This window comes from Fringilla coelebs (assembly GCF_963513975.1).
Source record: "Fringilla coelebs genome assembly, chromosome: 2".
Classification (NCBI taxonomy): Eukaryota; Metazoa; Chordata; class Aves; order Passeriformes; family Fringillidae; genus Fringilla; species Fringilla coelebs.
Genome location: NC_140029.1, coordinates 12,318,921 through 12,333,946, shown reverse-complemented (window position 1 = coordinate 12,333,946; position 15,026 = coordinate 12,318,921). Strand labels below are relative to the sequence as shown.

At 36.8% G+C, this 15,026-nt stretch overlaps 1 protein-coding gene across 1 annotated transcript in view; it reads left to right on the top strand.

The window, feature by feature from the left end:
- IL1RAPL1 (interleukin 1 receptor accessory protein like 1) overlaps window positions 1-15,026 on the top strand; it is a gene marked incomplete at its 3' end in the record, with an annotated part of 579,463 nt that overhangs the window by 265,898 nt on the left and 298,539 nt on the right. The window contains exon 2 of the mRNA XM_084226567.1: window positions 11,458-11,737. Within this exon, the coding sequence (XP_084082693.1) occupies window positions 11,458-11,737 (280 nt within the window). The remainder of the gene's footprint in view (window positions 1-11,457; window positions 11,738-15,026) is intronic.

Genomic DNA, 15,026 nt, shown 5'->3' with positions numbered 1-15,026 from the left:
CCACTGGTACAGCTTTTGGGTACTCCATTTCCCATTGGGACAGCTGTAGCCATGGCAAATTTGAGCCATCCAACCTGACCATGAATCCCAATGTAACTGTAGGAAAAAGCAGTTCCACAATCAAATAAATATTCTTGTGTCTGTTCATTTAACCAGAATGAAAAATTTGTTTTATAGTATATAAAAAAAATTGTCTTTCAACTGAGGACGACATATTTTTCTCATTTAAAATGTTTTCAGAATTTCAGTCAAAAAATATTTTTATGGTATTCATAGAATCAGGATGCAAAAATGTATTTCAGTATAATAATGTATTTTGCTTGATTTATCTAATGAGTTTTAATTTTGAATGTATTCTAGAATACAGCATAAATAGAGAAAAGGAAGTGCTCTGATGTTTTGATTTTGTCTTTGAAATTCAATGCAGCTAAGCACATCAGTGTGCTTACCTGAGCCACAAAGGTACCTGAGGAAGCTTTTTATCTGAGTCTTGTGGGATTTGGATTCCTAACTCAATTAAATCCTTTCTATTTCTTTAGATTTGCTTCAACGAAAACATTCACACTAAGCCTTAAAGTAAACTTTGGTGAAAGGTGTAAAGTTTTTTTCTCAAACTCAAATATTACTGATTTAAATTTCCTTTGCCTGATGGGATTAAGGTAGTGAACTGTGTTACCCTGGTGACCTCTTTCTCTTTGGTAAGCTGTCTCAAGTGTGGCAAACATGTGGCATGTGGATGTGGGAACAGAGGAAATGTCAAAGACAGGAGCAAAGATTTACAAAATTTAATAACTTTCATAAGCTTTAGCTTCTTGACTTAATGTGGAACCCAAAAAAAGGAAGGAAAATGCCAGATGCTATAATAATGTGGGTTCTTCTAAAACAGAGAAAAAGTGTACAAACAGATTTATAATGACTTTTTGTAATCCTGGAGTGCAGATTTACTATTGTTAATATTTTCTCTTTAAAGTTCAGCTACTATTGTTGTTTCTTGCTAAGTCTTTAATGAAGTTCCTTTTGGCTTAAACTACCATACTTTCACTTGGTAACATCTGTAGGAAAAGAGAATGCATCATAAAAACATCTTAAATTAAAAATTAGTTTCTGTTTCACAAGAAAATATGTCATTTCTTTATGCATTTGATGATAAATTATCCCACTTTATACATTAATAAAAGCTTTTCTTGTGGTTTTGGGCAATGAGAATACTTTTTTCTTTTTCCCAGACTCTGTTAGTAGTCCCATTAAATAATGGGGGGGTTTTGTATAAAAGAGGATCTACAAACTGACAATGACTACATTTCTTATATTTGGTTAATACATATTTCCTAATCATTATGGCAGTTGGCCCTGTGATGTGTGCTGGTAGTGAGATTGAGGGTAATGTCAAGAAATTATTTTTCCTTTTAGTCCTTCACCCAGAAAATGTTAAAGGGCTCTTGGGACTAAAAAGAAATGCAAAAGAGAAGGAAAATGCGTCCTTCCCAGAAGCTGGATGCTTGTCCACATGTGCACAAACCAGAATACCAGTACCCATTACCAGTGTAGTAGACACTGCATTACCAGATTTTTTGAAACTCGTTAATATATGTAATGACATAACAGAATAGACTGTTACAAGAGCAGTAATTTTTTTAAATGCCACCTGCTGAAGATGCAGCCTTGTGGAGGGGCAGTTTGTGGGAATTTTTCCCCATCTTCAGTCATTATTTGCCCCAGTTTGGTGGCAGCACAATGCTGACCTGTGCTGTGGAGAATCCTTCTGGTCTCCCGGAGCTATGCTGGTCATTCCCAGGCCACCAGGGTGCCCTGACAGGCCAGAGAGTCACTGCCCTTCCTCTGACCTCTCTGCCCTGGGTCTCCTTCCCTCCTCCCAGACTCAGCCTTTTGGTCCAGCTCTGCTCCACTGACCTGCCCCAAAAAAGACATTATTCTCTCTTCAAATGTTTAAATGTTTCTGGACTGTCTCAAAACTGCTGATGATTACTAAAGCCTGGCTTAGCAGATTCCTAATGGCACCATACATTTATATTAAAATATTGATATAAATATTGACAACATATCCCTGTTCAAGAAGACTGCAATTACTAAGTAAATTATTTTCGCATGCACACACACAATAAATAAAATCGAAGCAGTGATATACACTAAAGATTATTAAAAAATTCTTCCCAGCTTTGGGAAAAATAAATTACTTTTTCATATTGAGTAAAGAAAAATAAAAACTTCCTAGAACTTCTTTGTGGTCTCTAATGCTATACTGCATTCTAGCTTCTATTTAATTGCAGTTCTAAACACAAATAGCTGTCTGACACATATATGGCTCTAAATAAATACATATCTGCAGTTTCAGTCTAGCAGGACTACTAGTGGGCAAGAAACAGCCATCAAAACCTCTAGGAGTTGTATGCAGTTAAAGTTTTCTTTCACAAAGAATATTGATATTTTAAATCCTAGATCCCAATTTCCATATATTAAATTTCCCCCAGTATTTTAGGAGTAAAATTAATGTAGAACAGAATAACAAACAGAAATATGTAATTTTTAAAAATATGTATATTCCTTGTAACATCATGGCCTATTCTATTTATATGATGATTATATGGTTCTATCTGTTTATATAATGATTATATGGTTAGGACTTTCCATCTTTCAAGTTTTAAAGTAAGAATGATACTTTGATTCAAAGTCTGTTAGAAATAAAGTGGGTTTTTTGGTTTCTGAGAGAGCTCTTTCTGAAGCTCTCACTGCAATCCTTTGCATTTCTGCACAGTATTAGTCACATAGTCATGATAATGCAGTTTAAGAAATTTCCACTAGATAAGTCACAGCAACAAGGTAATTGTACAGACCTATCCACATGTTGTCATTTGATTAATTTTAATCATCCTGTGTTATGAACTAATCTGCTGATTTTTCTTATATTTACTTCATGTGGACAGTTCTCAAATATTTAGTTATCAGAGTTCAGCTTGTATTCAGCAACTTTAAGTGGTTGAGTTCTTCGTGGAAATAGTTTGGAGCTATACAGTGCAGCTGTTACTGGAGTGCTACTGAAATTCCAACATGAAAAAATCCTTGATCTTCCTCATAATCTCCAAAATGAAGCTGCTGGTGAACAGAATGTAATTTCAGAAGCAGTTTCAATAATTGAGAGATTATGGAAGAGATGAAATAATTTGCCATCTGCTATCCAACATGATACCCCAGCATGGCCCAGAGATTCTCTTCTCTGGGAAATCTCCTTTCTACGGGGAAAAAACCCTACCCTTACATGTGCTTGTTCAATTTTTAGAAATTAGTTCAGCCTCTCCCCAGTTCTCTTCAGGCTGAGTTACTATTTTGTTTAGTCATTCCAGAGGGAGTTTTAAGACCAGAACGTACCACACTTGACTTCTTCACATACTCATGTTGAGATTCTATATCTAAACATATATGTGTAATATATATATGAGATTACATAAAAAGCTATACATTATATAGAAATTGTGTGATAGTGAGACTGGGGGGAAGCTGTCTTTCAAAATAAATCACAGTATGTTTGGGGAGCAGGGAGGAAAGAAACTTGAGCTCTTAAGATTCAAAAAGGACTGCAGATAATCTGGTATAGCCATATAAGGATTTTCTGCTAACACCAAAATTATGGGTTTGATCCCAATATGGGCCATTTACTTAAGAGCTGAACTCAATTATCCTTGTGGGTCCCTTCCATCTCAGACTATTCTGTGGTTCTGTGAAAGAAACAGAGGATGTAGAACCACCCTCAAATAAAGTTTTATAGTAAATATAATAAAGAAGAACCAATTCATTTCACATGGGCACAGAAATTAATGCAGTTTAATATCAGGCTTTGGATATTAATCTAGTAAACAAACTTGTGTTTTGTGGCTGTTGATTAAATTATGCCTCCATCCCTATGCTGTAACTGTAAATGTACAGACAGTCTCTGAGCTGGAAATGAATAATTGAAAGAAGGTAGCAGACAGAAACAAACAGATTAAGAATCTGTGTATGAAGTCTGGGCAAGATGGAGTTTTGTTAATTCACAGAAGCATTTATGGTGCTATGTTTTGGATTTTTGACTGAAAATGTGTTGGTAACACACCAGTGTTTTGACTATTGCTGAGCAGTGCTTGCACCACAAGAATCCTCTTTTTCCTATTCTATTCTCCAAGGGTGGGGGATAAGGGATTGAGAGGGGACACTGCTGGGACAACTCATCCAAATTGGCCAAAGAGATATCCCACACCAAATAACATCATGATCAGAAATAAATTTGGCAGGTTTTGGCTTTTGAGGTAGCCATTGTTCAGAGACCAGCTAGTCATTTGTCTGCTTGTGGGGGTAAGGAGGAAGTGCTTATGCATCACTTGTGGGTTTTTTCTCTTCACTTATTAAACCACTTTTATCTTGACCAATGATTTTTCTTTTGCTTTTCCTAGTCTTTCCCCTGTTCTGTTGCATGTGTGGCTTAGTGATTGAGAAGCTGTGTGGGTGCTTGCTGCAGAATCTGATCAGTCCAGTCCAGCCAGGATAACTTTAAAGTGTGTGTTTACAGAACTTCCTAATTTATATGACATGGTAAAACAGAATAGGAGGATTTGAAAGATGCAAAAGGAACTGAATAAATAACTGGGAAAAGCTCTTGGTTTTGAGTAGGAACTTAGGAAGTGCAGCATTTGCTCCTGCATTGCTCTGCCTTGAACAGCATTTTTTTTCTAAAAATAGCTTCTGTGATTTAATATTTTTTACAAAATACTTTTGGTAATTAAAGGAATAGCAATAACTCAGACAAAAATTCTATTTAATTTGGCTTGGATTAGGTAAAAGAGAGAATGACATAAAAAAAACTTCCCTCCAGATTGACATAAAGCTATTTTCATGCATATTATGTCTCTAAGTAGCCCAGTACCTAGGCATATATACCTTGTCTCTTGTCATTGCAGTAATCTGAAGCCGAGAAACAGTATTTTTAATTAATTTATGGCAAGACATAGATTTCTTTTTTTGTTATTCCTCTTCCTATGAGCTAATGCATTTGCCAAAATTCTTCAACTACCACCACATCTACCCCTTTCACAACTTGTCTGGGGTTGGAAAAAGTGCAATTTTTAGGAACTAACTTCTTTAATAGATGGTGATATCCAAAATAATTTTTCTGTTTCCCTGAAATGTCATTCAACATCTTTTCTATTACTGGCACCCTCTCCTGACAGCCACTACAGAGTTTTAGATGGAGAACAAAATATGTGGTTTTAGCCTAAACCATAATTTTACATGAGTTTTCAAGAGAACGAAAAATGCTTTTTTGAAATGAAAATGCTGTATCCAACAGAAGTGCAGTACAGCAATATGCAAAGCTGTAATAGCAGTCAGTGCAAAAAGAAATTTAATTGCATATAAAATACCTGATGTGGTCATTTGATAACATTAATGCTAATTTAATTTTTTTTTTCATTTTTCCAATTTCATACTGGTAGTACTTTGAAAATCTGAGGAGTCTAAGAATAGAATTGACCATGTTCTCTCTCATCTCCATAATGTGTTGTTTCTAAGCTCTGCTTCTTCATTCCTGTCAGAGCTTATTTTTGTATCAAATAAAAGCATACGCAAGCCAAAAATAGACAATCTTTGCATGTCTTCATAATGAGAACCCACACTAGAATACCATGTGTTATGTTGGATAGAGTTAATTGGCTCAGGCACTGTAATGAGTGCGCTATAAACTATAAAACCTTAATTTTTATTTTTTTTATTTTAATACCATCTAGTCTAAGCAAAAAGCAGAAAGTAAAAAGGATGATAAAGAGCAAAGTAATCCAGACCAGACTGCGATTTTGATGGTAAAATATTGTTGTGGGAATTGTTTTAAAGAAAGTAATCCTGAGTCTTATGCATCACTTAATGAACTTTTAAAATGCTGTTTTTTGAGCAGCCAATTAAGGAAAGCCTGTTTTCTTGACCTGTTATGCCTGCTATTTTCCACCCTACCCCAAAATCTTACAGCACGTATACAACATCCTTTGATTTCTCTACCCATCACATTTACTCTCCTTACATACTCCCATCTTATTTCTCTATCCCTTAGTGCTCTCCTTCACAATTTCCCAGCTTTAGGAACAAGACCTGATGCTTTCTCCTTTACACACCCACATTTCAGAATTTTTTTGTGATTTATGATATCACTTCTTTGTCAGGTTTGCAAATGCCTTATTAAAAAACCCCAAAGTAGCTGACAAATAAATAGAAGAGACAGTGATATTGCATAATCCTTTTTGTATAAAATTTAGAACAGAATTACAAACACAGGTGAGCAGGAAAAAGTAAATGTTGCTAATTTTTATTTTATTAAATATCATTACATGAAAAACAACTAGGATGATTTGCTATTTCTTTTATAAATGTTTTAGGAGAACTGTTTTTAACCATCAGACTTATTTCCTATCTGGAAATCAGATCTTTACCAATGTATTGAAAAAGTGAAGACCTTTTCTAGCCCTGAAACCTAAATATTTAATTGAAACTTTTAAATGAGATCAGGCTGCAGCAGCAGACCCAAGAGTTATTAACTTTATATTTTTGTCCTTTTCAGCACTGAATTTTACCTTGAAAATTATACATATTATACCAAAAATTAAGGGGAAGGCCTTCTTAGTAATGTTAAATATTCTGTGTGTTTGTTCCTATGCAGCAGATACAGCATGCAAGACACTTGTGTATTGAGCAGAACGATCTTATTATTAGGAGAGTGATGCAGTGTGGTTTATTTCCTACCCCGAAATCACTCAAGGAAATAACTGAGTGGATTATATTTATCCTGGACTCTGTATTGTGCTATTATGTGTAGCAATAACAGGCAGCATATTAAAATAGAGATTAGGGACTACAACCATTCTTTTGAAGGCAGTTCTGAAATTTCAAAGCTGTTGAATTATTCAAGTGTATTTCAATTTATAAAACATGATTGACTGCTTGATGATGTGACGGTATAAATAAAAACATTGAAAAGTATGGAGTCTATTTTTTTCCCCATAGTTGTTTTGAACCAATGTAATTGAAAGTGTTGATTTTGTGTCAGTAGCAGCCATGATTAAGAGAAGAAACATTAGATAATTTATTTGGTCAATGCCCTACTTTTGCACAAAAAAAAAATCCATTCAAGGTAGATATGGATGCAGTTACAATATGAAACTGACTAGAAATATTCAATCTATTTAGTATTAAAAAATCTGAATTAATATTAAAACTTTGTTGTTTTCTGCATGCATGTCCCTTTTTACAAAGCCAGTAGCACACATTTAACATGTAAATATTTTTAAGGTAACAATGTCAATATAAAAATCAAAAGAATTCTCTGAACATATGTTTGGGTCTTTTAAAATGTTTCTTTATGTTCCTCAAGGAATCTAGAAATTGGGCTTTTAATTAGTTTTTGATGCATCCAAGTTTTTCTAGACTGAAAAAAGCATATGTGCTCTACACACTACATGCAGAAAGTGCTGGTTATGGTGCATGCATGCTATCATCATCTGAATGTTCACAGTATTATTTTTAAGGACATAACAGTCTGTTTTCCTTTGCATTATGTGGCTTTAAGCTTCTGTTTATGTTCCTCATTTACTGTGGAATTGGGAGCATTCTTTGCAGAGATCGACAGTTATCTCCGGAAATATCAGCTATCAGAAAATATCACAGTGTGTCTTATGATGGGAATGATGATTTTCTATTATGTCTGACAAAATTGAATTAGCACCTTCACATAGATTATCACATTGGCTGAGTGTGAGGATTTTCCTGGAAGATTTTTAAGGTATTAAGCCTTCCAGCTGTAATTAGGTTAACACAGTTCTAAGTGACTTGAATGTCAGTGTTGGCAGTTTAAGTGGTATAATATTTCTGAAAGCAGGAAGAAAAACCCTCTCATGTTCACTCCATCCAAAGACCACTTTGAGAAGAGGACAGATGTTTCCTTAAGGTTATCACTGAGTGTAACTGTAATAAAGCACAGAATTACAGAATGATTGAGGTTGAAGACACCTCTGTAGGCCATACAGTCCAACCAGAAATGTTTTTTCAGCACCACGTCTCTCTGGCTTCTAAATATCTCCAAGAATGGAGAGTTCACAACCTCCTGTGTGAATTTTCAGTAGCCCTTACAGAAAAAAAGTGTTTCCTGGTGTTCAGAAAGAGCCTGCTGTGTTTCAAGACGTGCCCATTGCCTCTTGTCCTATTACTGAGCACCAGTGGAAAGCGCCCGGCTCTCTGCACCTTCCCTTCAGGTTTTTGTATTCATTACTAAGATTCCCCCTACGCCTTCTCCAAGCAGAACAGTCTCAGCTCTCAGCCTGTGCTCATAGCAGGGATGCTGCAGTCCCTTAATCAGCTTTGTGGGCCTTTGTTGGACACTGCAGTCTGTACATATCATTTGTATTCAGGAGCCCAGAGCTGCACACAGCACTCCAGGTGTGGGCTCATTAGTTCTGGATCCAAAGCACAGCACTTCTAAGAGCTGCTGAAAAGAAATTAACTCTCTCCCAGCTGAATCCAGAACAAGTAGACATTATCTTAAAATATCTGGTGGGACATTTTGATGTGGTTTGTGTCAAAAAATGAACAAATAGTTCTGTGAATATATAGATAAATCAGATGGTCCTTAGAAGGCTTTTCTAGAATCATAAAATATGCTGAGTTAGAAGGCACCCATCAGATCATGGAGTCCAACTCCTGGCCCTGCACAGGACACCCCAAGAATCACATCATGTGCCTGAGAGCACTGTCCAAACACTTCTTGAACTCTGTCATGCTTGGTACTCTGACCACTTTTCTGGGGAGCCTGTTCCAGTGCCCAACCACTGGCCAAAAAGCAGTTTCCTGATATCCAACCTAAACCTCCACTGACACAGCTTCATGCTATTTCCCCAATTCCTGTCATGAGTCATGAGAGTGAAGAAATTGGGACCTTCCCTTCTGCTTCCCTTCATGAGGATGTTGAAGACCCCAGTGAGGTCTCCCCTTGGTCTTCTCCAGGCTAAGCAAGACAAGTGACCTCACACAGTCTCCCCTCCAGTCCTGTCACCATCCTCACGGCCCTCCTTTGGATGCTCTCTAATGGATAATGTCTTTTCTCTATCATGGCACCCAAAACTGCCCCCAGCACTCAAGGTGAGCCCCCCCAGTGCAGAGCAGAGCAGGACAATCCCCTCCTTGCCCAGCTGGCCATGCTGTCCCTGATGTCCCCAGGACAGGGATGTCCCTCCTGGCTGCCAGGGCACTGCTGGCTCATGTTCAACTGGCCACTGACCAGGACCCCTAGGTCCCTTATGAGAAAGATCATGATGAAGCAAAGCCAGTGGCATCTACCTTGCATATTTAATCCTTCCTCCAATACAAAGAGATTGAGTTGGTGTTATTCAGCAATATATTCTCATTGTTGAATCCATTCTCATGGATACTGCAAGTTAAAGGAACTGGGAACAATTAGAACCTAATATCCTGAGAGAGAAGACATAACTTACAAACTAATAATGCAAACCATCCTGTACTAGCTAAATTAAGCAGTGAAAAGCAAGATTACAATCTGATGATAAAGTATGATGAAGAAGTTATTACCTGGTAACTTATATAATGAAATTAACACTGCTTAGAGCTGGCTGTTAATTCATTTTTGGCATTGGGATTTAGAAGCAGAGAGAAATAAAATCAGGTGAGGGAGAATGCTCTTTTAGAGAGGTAAAAATGAAATGATAAAAGGTGTAATTGAATCCTGGAATACATGAAAGTTAGTTTCTTTGGTCCTAAGGGGAAGCTAATAGTGCAGCTTTGTTTCCATTCACTTCAATTTATGTATGAGTACAAGTCTTATTAGGGCCTTGGAACAACACTTACTAATCTTTAGGAACTGTTGTGTAGGAAAATTGGAACAGGGACATATTATTTTCCCTTCCTGGTCATAAAAGTTAATGCAGGAAGAGACAGTTCAAAAGTATATGAAATATCTGTGTGAATTCTGTTCACAATGCAAATTCACTCTAAATTTTCACTCACTCTAATTCACTCACTTTTACTCCGTCTTTCTATGTTGGATCAACTTTGGGTATTGCTTACAAAGGGATGCGTGAAAGTGTCTGAGTCTTACTTATTTTTCAATATATAATAAGTACTGTGGCATTACCCAAATACAGGACTCAAAAAATCACTATCTGGTATATTTTTCTCCCGAGTAACAGATCAAAATATTGTCTAAGTTCAAAGTGCAAATATTGCTTTACCTTGCACAGCAGCTGGAATTCTCTGTTAAAGTTAGTAAAATTCTAGGATGAAATTAGAGTTTTTCAAAAGTTGATTTTCTAAGATAGCTATCTGTCTATCTGAGCTCTTTTAAAGTTAATAAAGTGTCAAATTTAAAGGCAGAATATTTATATGAGATATAGATACTAATTTTAAGAAGAAATAAGTTGTCCTTTGGATGTACTGATTGCTTTCTACTGGCTGGATTGGGGGCTAGTTAACTAGCTGAGACTGGATTCTGAGTTTTTCAGTGTATTAACCTAATGGTGAATTTTCATGATTGAAATTGCTTTTAAAAATATAAACTTTTGTTAAGGAAGGCATTGTAGAAAATAGCTCTTTTACTTTTGTTGTTCAGTATTCTTAACTAAAAATACAGGGTATGAGGGTGTGAGTTTGGTGGGTTTTTGGCCTTGGGGTTTAGTTATGTCACTGCAGTTTGGCATGTCAAATAAATTTAGTTTTGCTTTCTGATAAGCAGTTTTTGTGGGACAGTATTGGTGAGGAATGATGTTATTCAACATGAAAAAAAAAAAAAAAACATTAATAACCATAATTTGTAATGTAATTCCGGAAAGTCAGGAATTCCAACTAAGATCTGTTTAACGTGTTATTGAATAATCCATTTATATTATTGATAGTAATTTTCCTGGAAGTAATTTGTGCATCTGGTCTTATTGTAAAGACAGTTTCTTCTCCTCTTTCAAATCTATCCCAAACCTTCATACAATTTGGTTCAGACCACAGCTCCTTGTCCTAATACCTTCTGAGGCTTTCACTGACATGGTAACACTGAAGATATTTGATTGATGCAGTTTAGATGGTGACACCCTGCGAACCACCTGCCCTCTGTGCTGCACTAATTTCACTTCAGCATTTTATAACTGGTCATGCTGGAGTTCCACAAAAGATAGAAGAGCAATTGCTCAGTTACTGCTCAGAGATTATCAACATTTAGCAGTATATGTCCTAATGGCTCTGTCCACTATAGACAAGTACAGACATAAACATCATGAAAATGCAGTTAATTTTTCAGGGATAAAAAGCATTCTGCTAGTCCCTCAATGGACTTTCTTTCAAATACAATACTTTCCCACAATAAAGACTGCTTTGTGAATAGTGCTTTCCAAAGCCTTTGACAATCTCTTGTCATTTTCTCTTCTCTTGTAGCTGATGGATGCACTGACTGGTCTGTGGATTACAAGAAATATCAAGTTCTAGTGGGAGAACCTGTTCGTATAAAATGTGCACTCTTTTATGGATATATTAGAGCTAATTACTCTCTAGCCCAAAGTGCTGGACTTAGTTTGATGTGGTACAAAAGCTCTGGACCTGGAGATTTTGAGGAACCTATAGCTTTTGATGGAACCAGAATGAGCAAAGAAGAAGACTCCATTTGGTTCAGACCAACAGTGGTACAAGACAGCGGGCTCTATGCATGTGTTATAAGGTACTATATTTTAATATACTGCATTTTAATTGACCAAACATGAAACAAGGCTCTTAATAGTGAGACTTTCACGCCAAAGAAAATTTTTCTGACTGTGTTCTTTTTTCTTCTCCTCCTGGCATTCCCTTCCCTGAAGGTTTTTATGCTTGACTAGAAATTGCTATTGAATGTCTTGAACATATTAAACTTGCTTTTGTATAAATTTAGTCATTTATAACAAAATCTAAAATTTATAAGGTGGTTGGGACTGGATGAATAAGTCATCTGTTCCTTTCTCTGATTCTGGTTTCACTCTTGGAATGACTATCCTAGAGTAAAAAACCCCTTTTTTTTATATTCAGATTTAATTTCATGTGGATTTCATTAAGTGATTAAACTGAATTGACTTTTTTATGTAAAAACTACTTTGTTGTAAGTAGTTGCATCAAGAAAAACAGAAGGTGAAATTTCAGCATTATTACATTCATCCTTTAGAATTACATCTGGCTTAACCTGATAATAGAGGCTGGGTGCCAGATATCTTCCAAAAACTTTAACCTTCTGATTCATCAAGTTTTGTCACCAGAAACTGGACTGGATTCTGCTTCTTCTTTCTGCAACAGGTTTCAGCTTCTTATTGCATCTTTAATATGATTTACACAGAGATATTTTTCCAGCCCTTTACAGTACTTCTCTCTATCTGGATAACTATAAACGTGGTCTTGCTACTAATGCACAAGAGAAAGAGTCAAAAGCAAAGCGTAGAGCAACTGAGTGGATAGAAAAGAAATGCACAATAGAGCTAGTACAGTGATGCAAGAAAAATGTGGAAATTGTTTTATCAGCAACAGGAAAGGTTTACTGTCTGCCAATTTTTCTTTTTTAAATTGGGGTTTTTTTGGTTGTTTGGTTTTGGTTTTTTGTCTCGGATAGTAGGAGGAGGAGCACAGTTTGCTGTCTGGCTTGTGTGTGCTGAAGGAGATTTTTACTAAATAATGTGTTTATAAAAACATTATTCTATGAGCTCTTTATATAACCTGTGAGACATTTCATATCACATTGTTTGTCCAATAGCATATTCAACATGGTTTTTCTGATGATTACAGTTGTCTTTAAAAGAAAACCACAAAAACCTACAAATTAAGTGCCTTCGGGAGAATTTTTAGTTATATTTGGATTAATATTTTCTGATAAGTGTGTAACAGTAGCCATGAAAATGAAAACAGTTTTGTCAATTATTCCATAATGCTATTTAAAATGCCATAATTAATCTCCTCTGTTTATATAAAGAAAACCTTAATTATCTGATGTTGCAGTTTCCAGCAAGTATAGATAAATGCTGAATTTAGCTACTCAGACATACTTTATCATCTCAACCTCTATTCATGGCTTTTTTAACATGGATTTTTATTTAATCCAGAGGTAGGTAGGACAATGTAATTTTCTTTAAACTGCTGTGGTAGTTTGCTAGCAGTCAGAAATTAGACCTACAAATACACCACTCCTTTTCCCACAACCCCCTTTGGCAAGAGAGGGGCAAAGGCAGAGACTATGAGTTGAGATAACAGTTTACTGAAAGCAAACATCAGTGAAGTAAGAAATACATAGTAATAGCAGCAATATTAACAACAAATAAAAAGGTGCTTGTCTTGGTTTGAAAGACAGGTTTCTGCTAAGAAAGGCAGGAGCCTCCCTTGGAATGTAAAATGTAAATCCCTTCTCTCTGAATTATTATAATTTTGAAATTAAGGGGCTCTCAGGCAAAGATATGGGAGTAGGAATAACAGTTCTTTATTAGGAAAAAAAAAAGATTAAAATAAAAAATAAAGTAATACAAAACAAAACCAACAGAGTCAGAATACGACTTGACACCCTGTTGGTCAGGCTATTGGTAGCAGTCCAGTTGAACTGGCGGCTACAGTCTTCCTGGAATGACAGATGTGGTTCTGTTGAGGCAGGGATCCTGTACAAGGGTGTAGTTTTCCTCTGAAGGTCCAGTGGTGGTATAGGTGGGCCTGGGCTTCCTCTGGCAATCCAGTGGAAAAGGCTGCCTGTGGTGTTCCAAGTCTCAGATTATATCCAGGTAGGAATGCTTGGCTCTTCCCCCTGGGCAGGGCATCTCACAATGGGATGATGTAATTTTATCAGTCATGCAGTGATACTCAATGGGCCATTGACAGAAGATATTTCCCAGAGGGAAGATTGGTTGGGGGAGAGATAAAAGAAAACTGCCCACCTGCTTTTAACAGGTGGCTCAATTAACAGAAGATAAGTGCACACCTCTGTCAGATGGCAATAGAATACACACCTCCAGCCACATCTTGCAGCCTAAGACAGTTTTTACACTCAAAGGGTGTTCATCACCAGTTCTGTGTGGCCACCAGGACAAAGACGATGCTGGCACTCCCCTTAGGTTGTGCCATGTGGCTTTCCCCACACAAAGATAAGATGGCAGCTGTTCCTGTGCCCAGCACCATGTGCATTTTCCCAGACAAAGACAAGTTGATGGGTGCTTCCCATAGATGGCTTTCCCCATCCCTAAGTCCAAGACAATTGAAAACAATGGTGGACAAACCTCTCTCAGCTAAATTGTTCATGTTGCACTGCGCTGCCATGCTGTTGCACTGGGCTTAGCTCCTCTTGGCTCAGTTTAGCCACTCTTTTGTTCCCTGCAGCTGCTTCCCACACCAGCACTGCCACTTTTGTCCACTCTGCTCCACTGGGGTGCAGGCTGCATTTGCTGCTGGTCAGAACCACATCCCAGAGCCACACCTGAGGAACGGGAAGAGGATTGGTGATGGTCATATAGAGGATGAGGTCAATCCTAGACACCCGCCCTGTGATGAAGAGAGGGATGTCGCATCACAGGGTTGCTTGTTATTTATCATATACGGACAGTGAATATAGCTGGATAAACTGCACTAAGAGTTATTCAAATGCTGCTCCCAGAAATTACGTATATGTTACATACACCTGGCATAATAGTAAAGAATAAGTAGTTTCTGTCAAAAATTCTGCCTTTAAAGTTTCAAAAATAGCTGAAATATTGTTCCTATCAAGACAACACTTCCTTCATGTATTCTTTTCCTTCCTTGCCTGAAAATATCAATTAAAATATCTCTAGTAGCTGCCCAACATAATATCAGCATAGATCAGTGGAGCTGGAGTTCTGTAGTTAGGTCTTAGTGAAGGTTTATGTGATTGAGAATCATAGAATCATAGTATCATTTGGGTTGGAAAAGATCTCCAAGATCATGGAGTCCAACATTTCAACACAAGGAGCTCTACATCAACTAAAACATTGCATAAA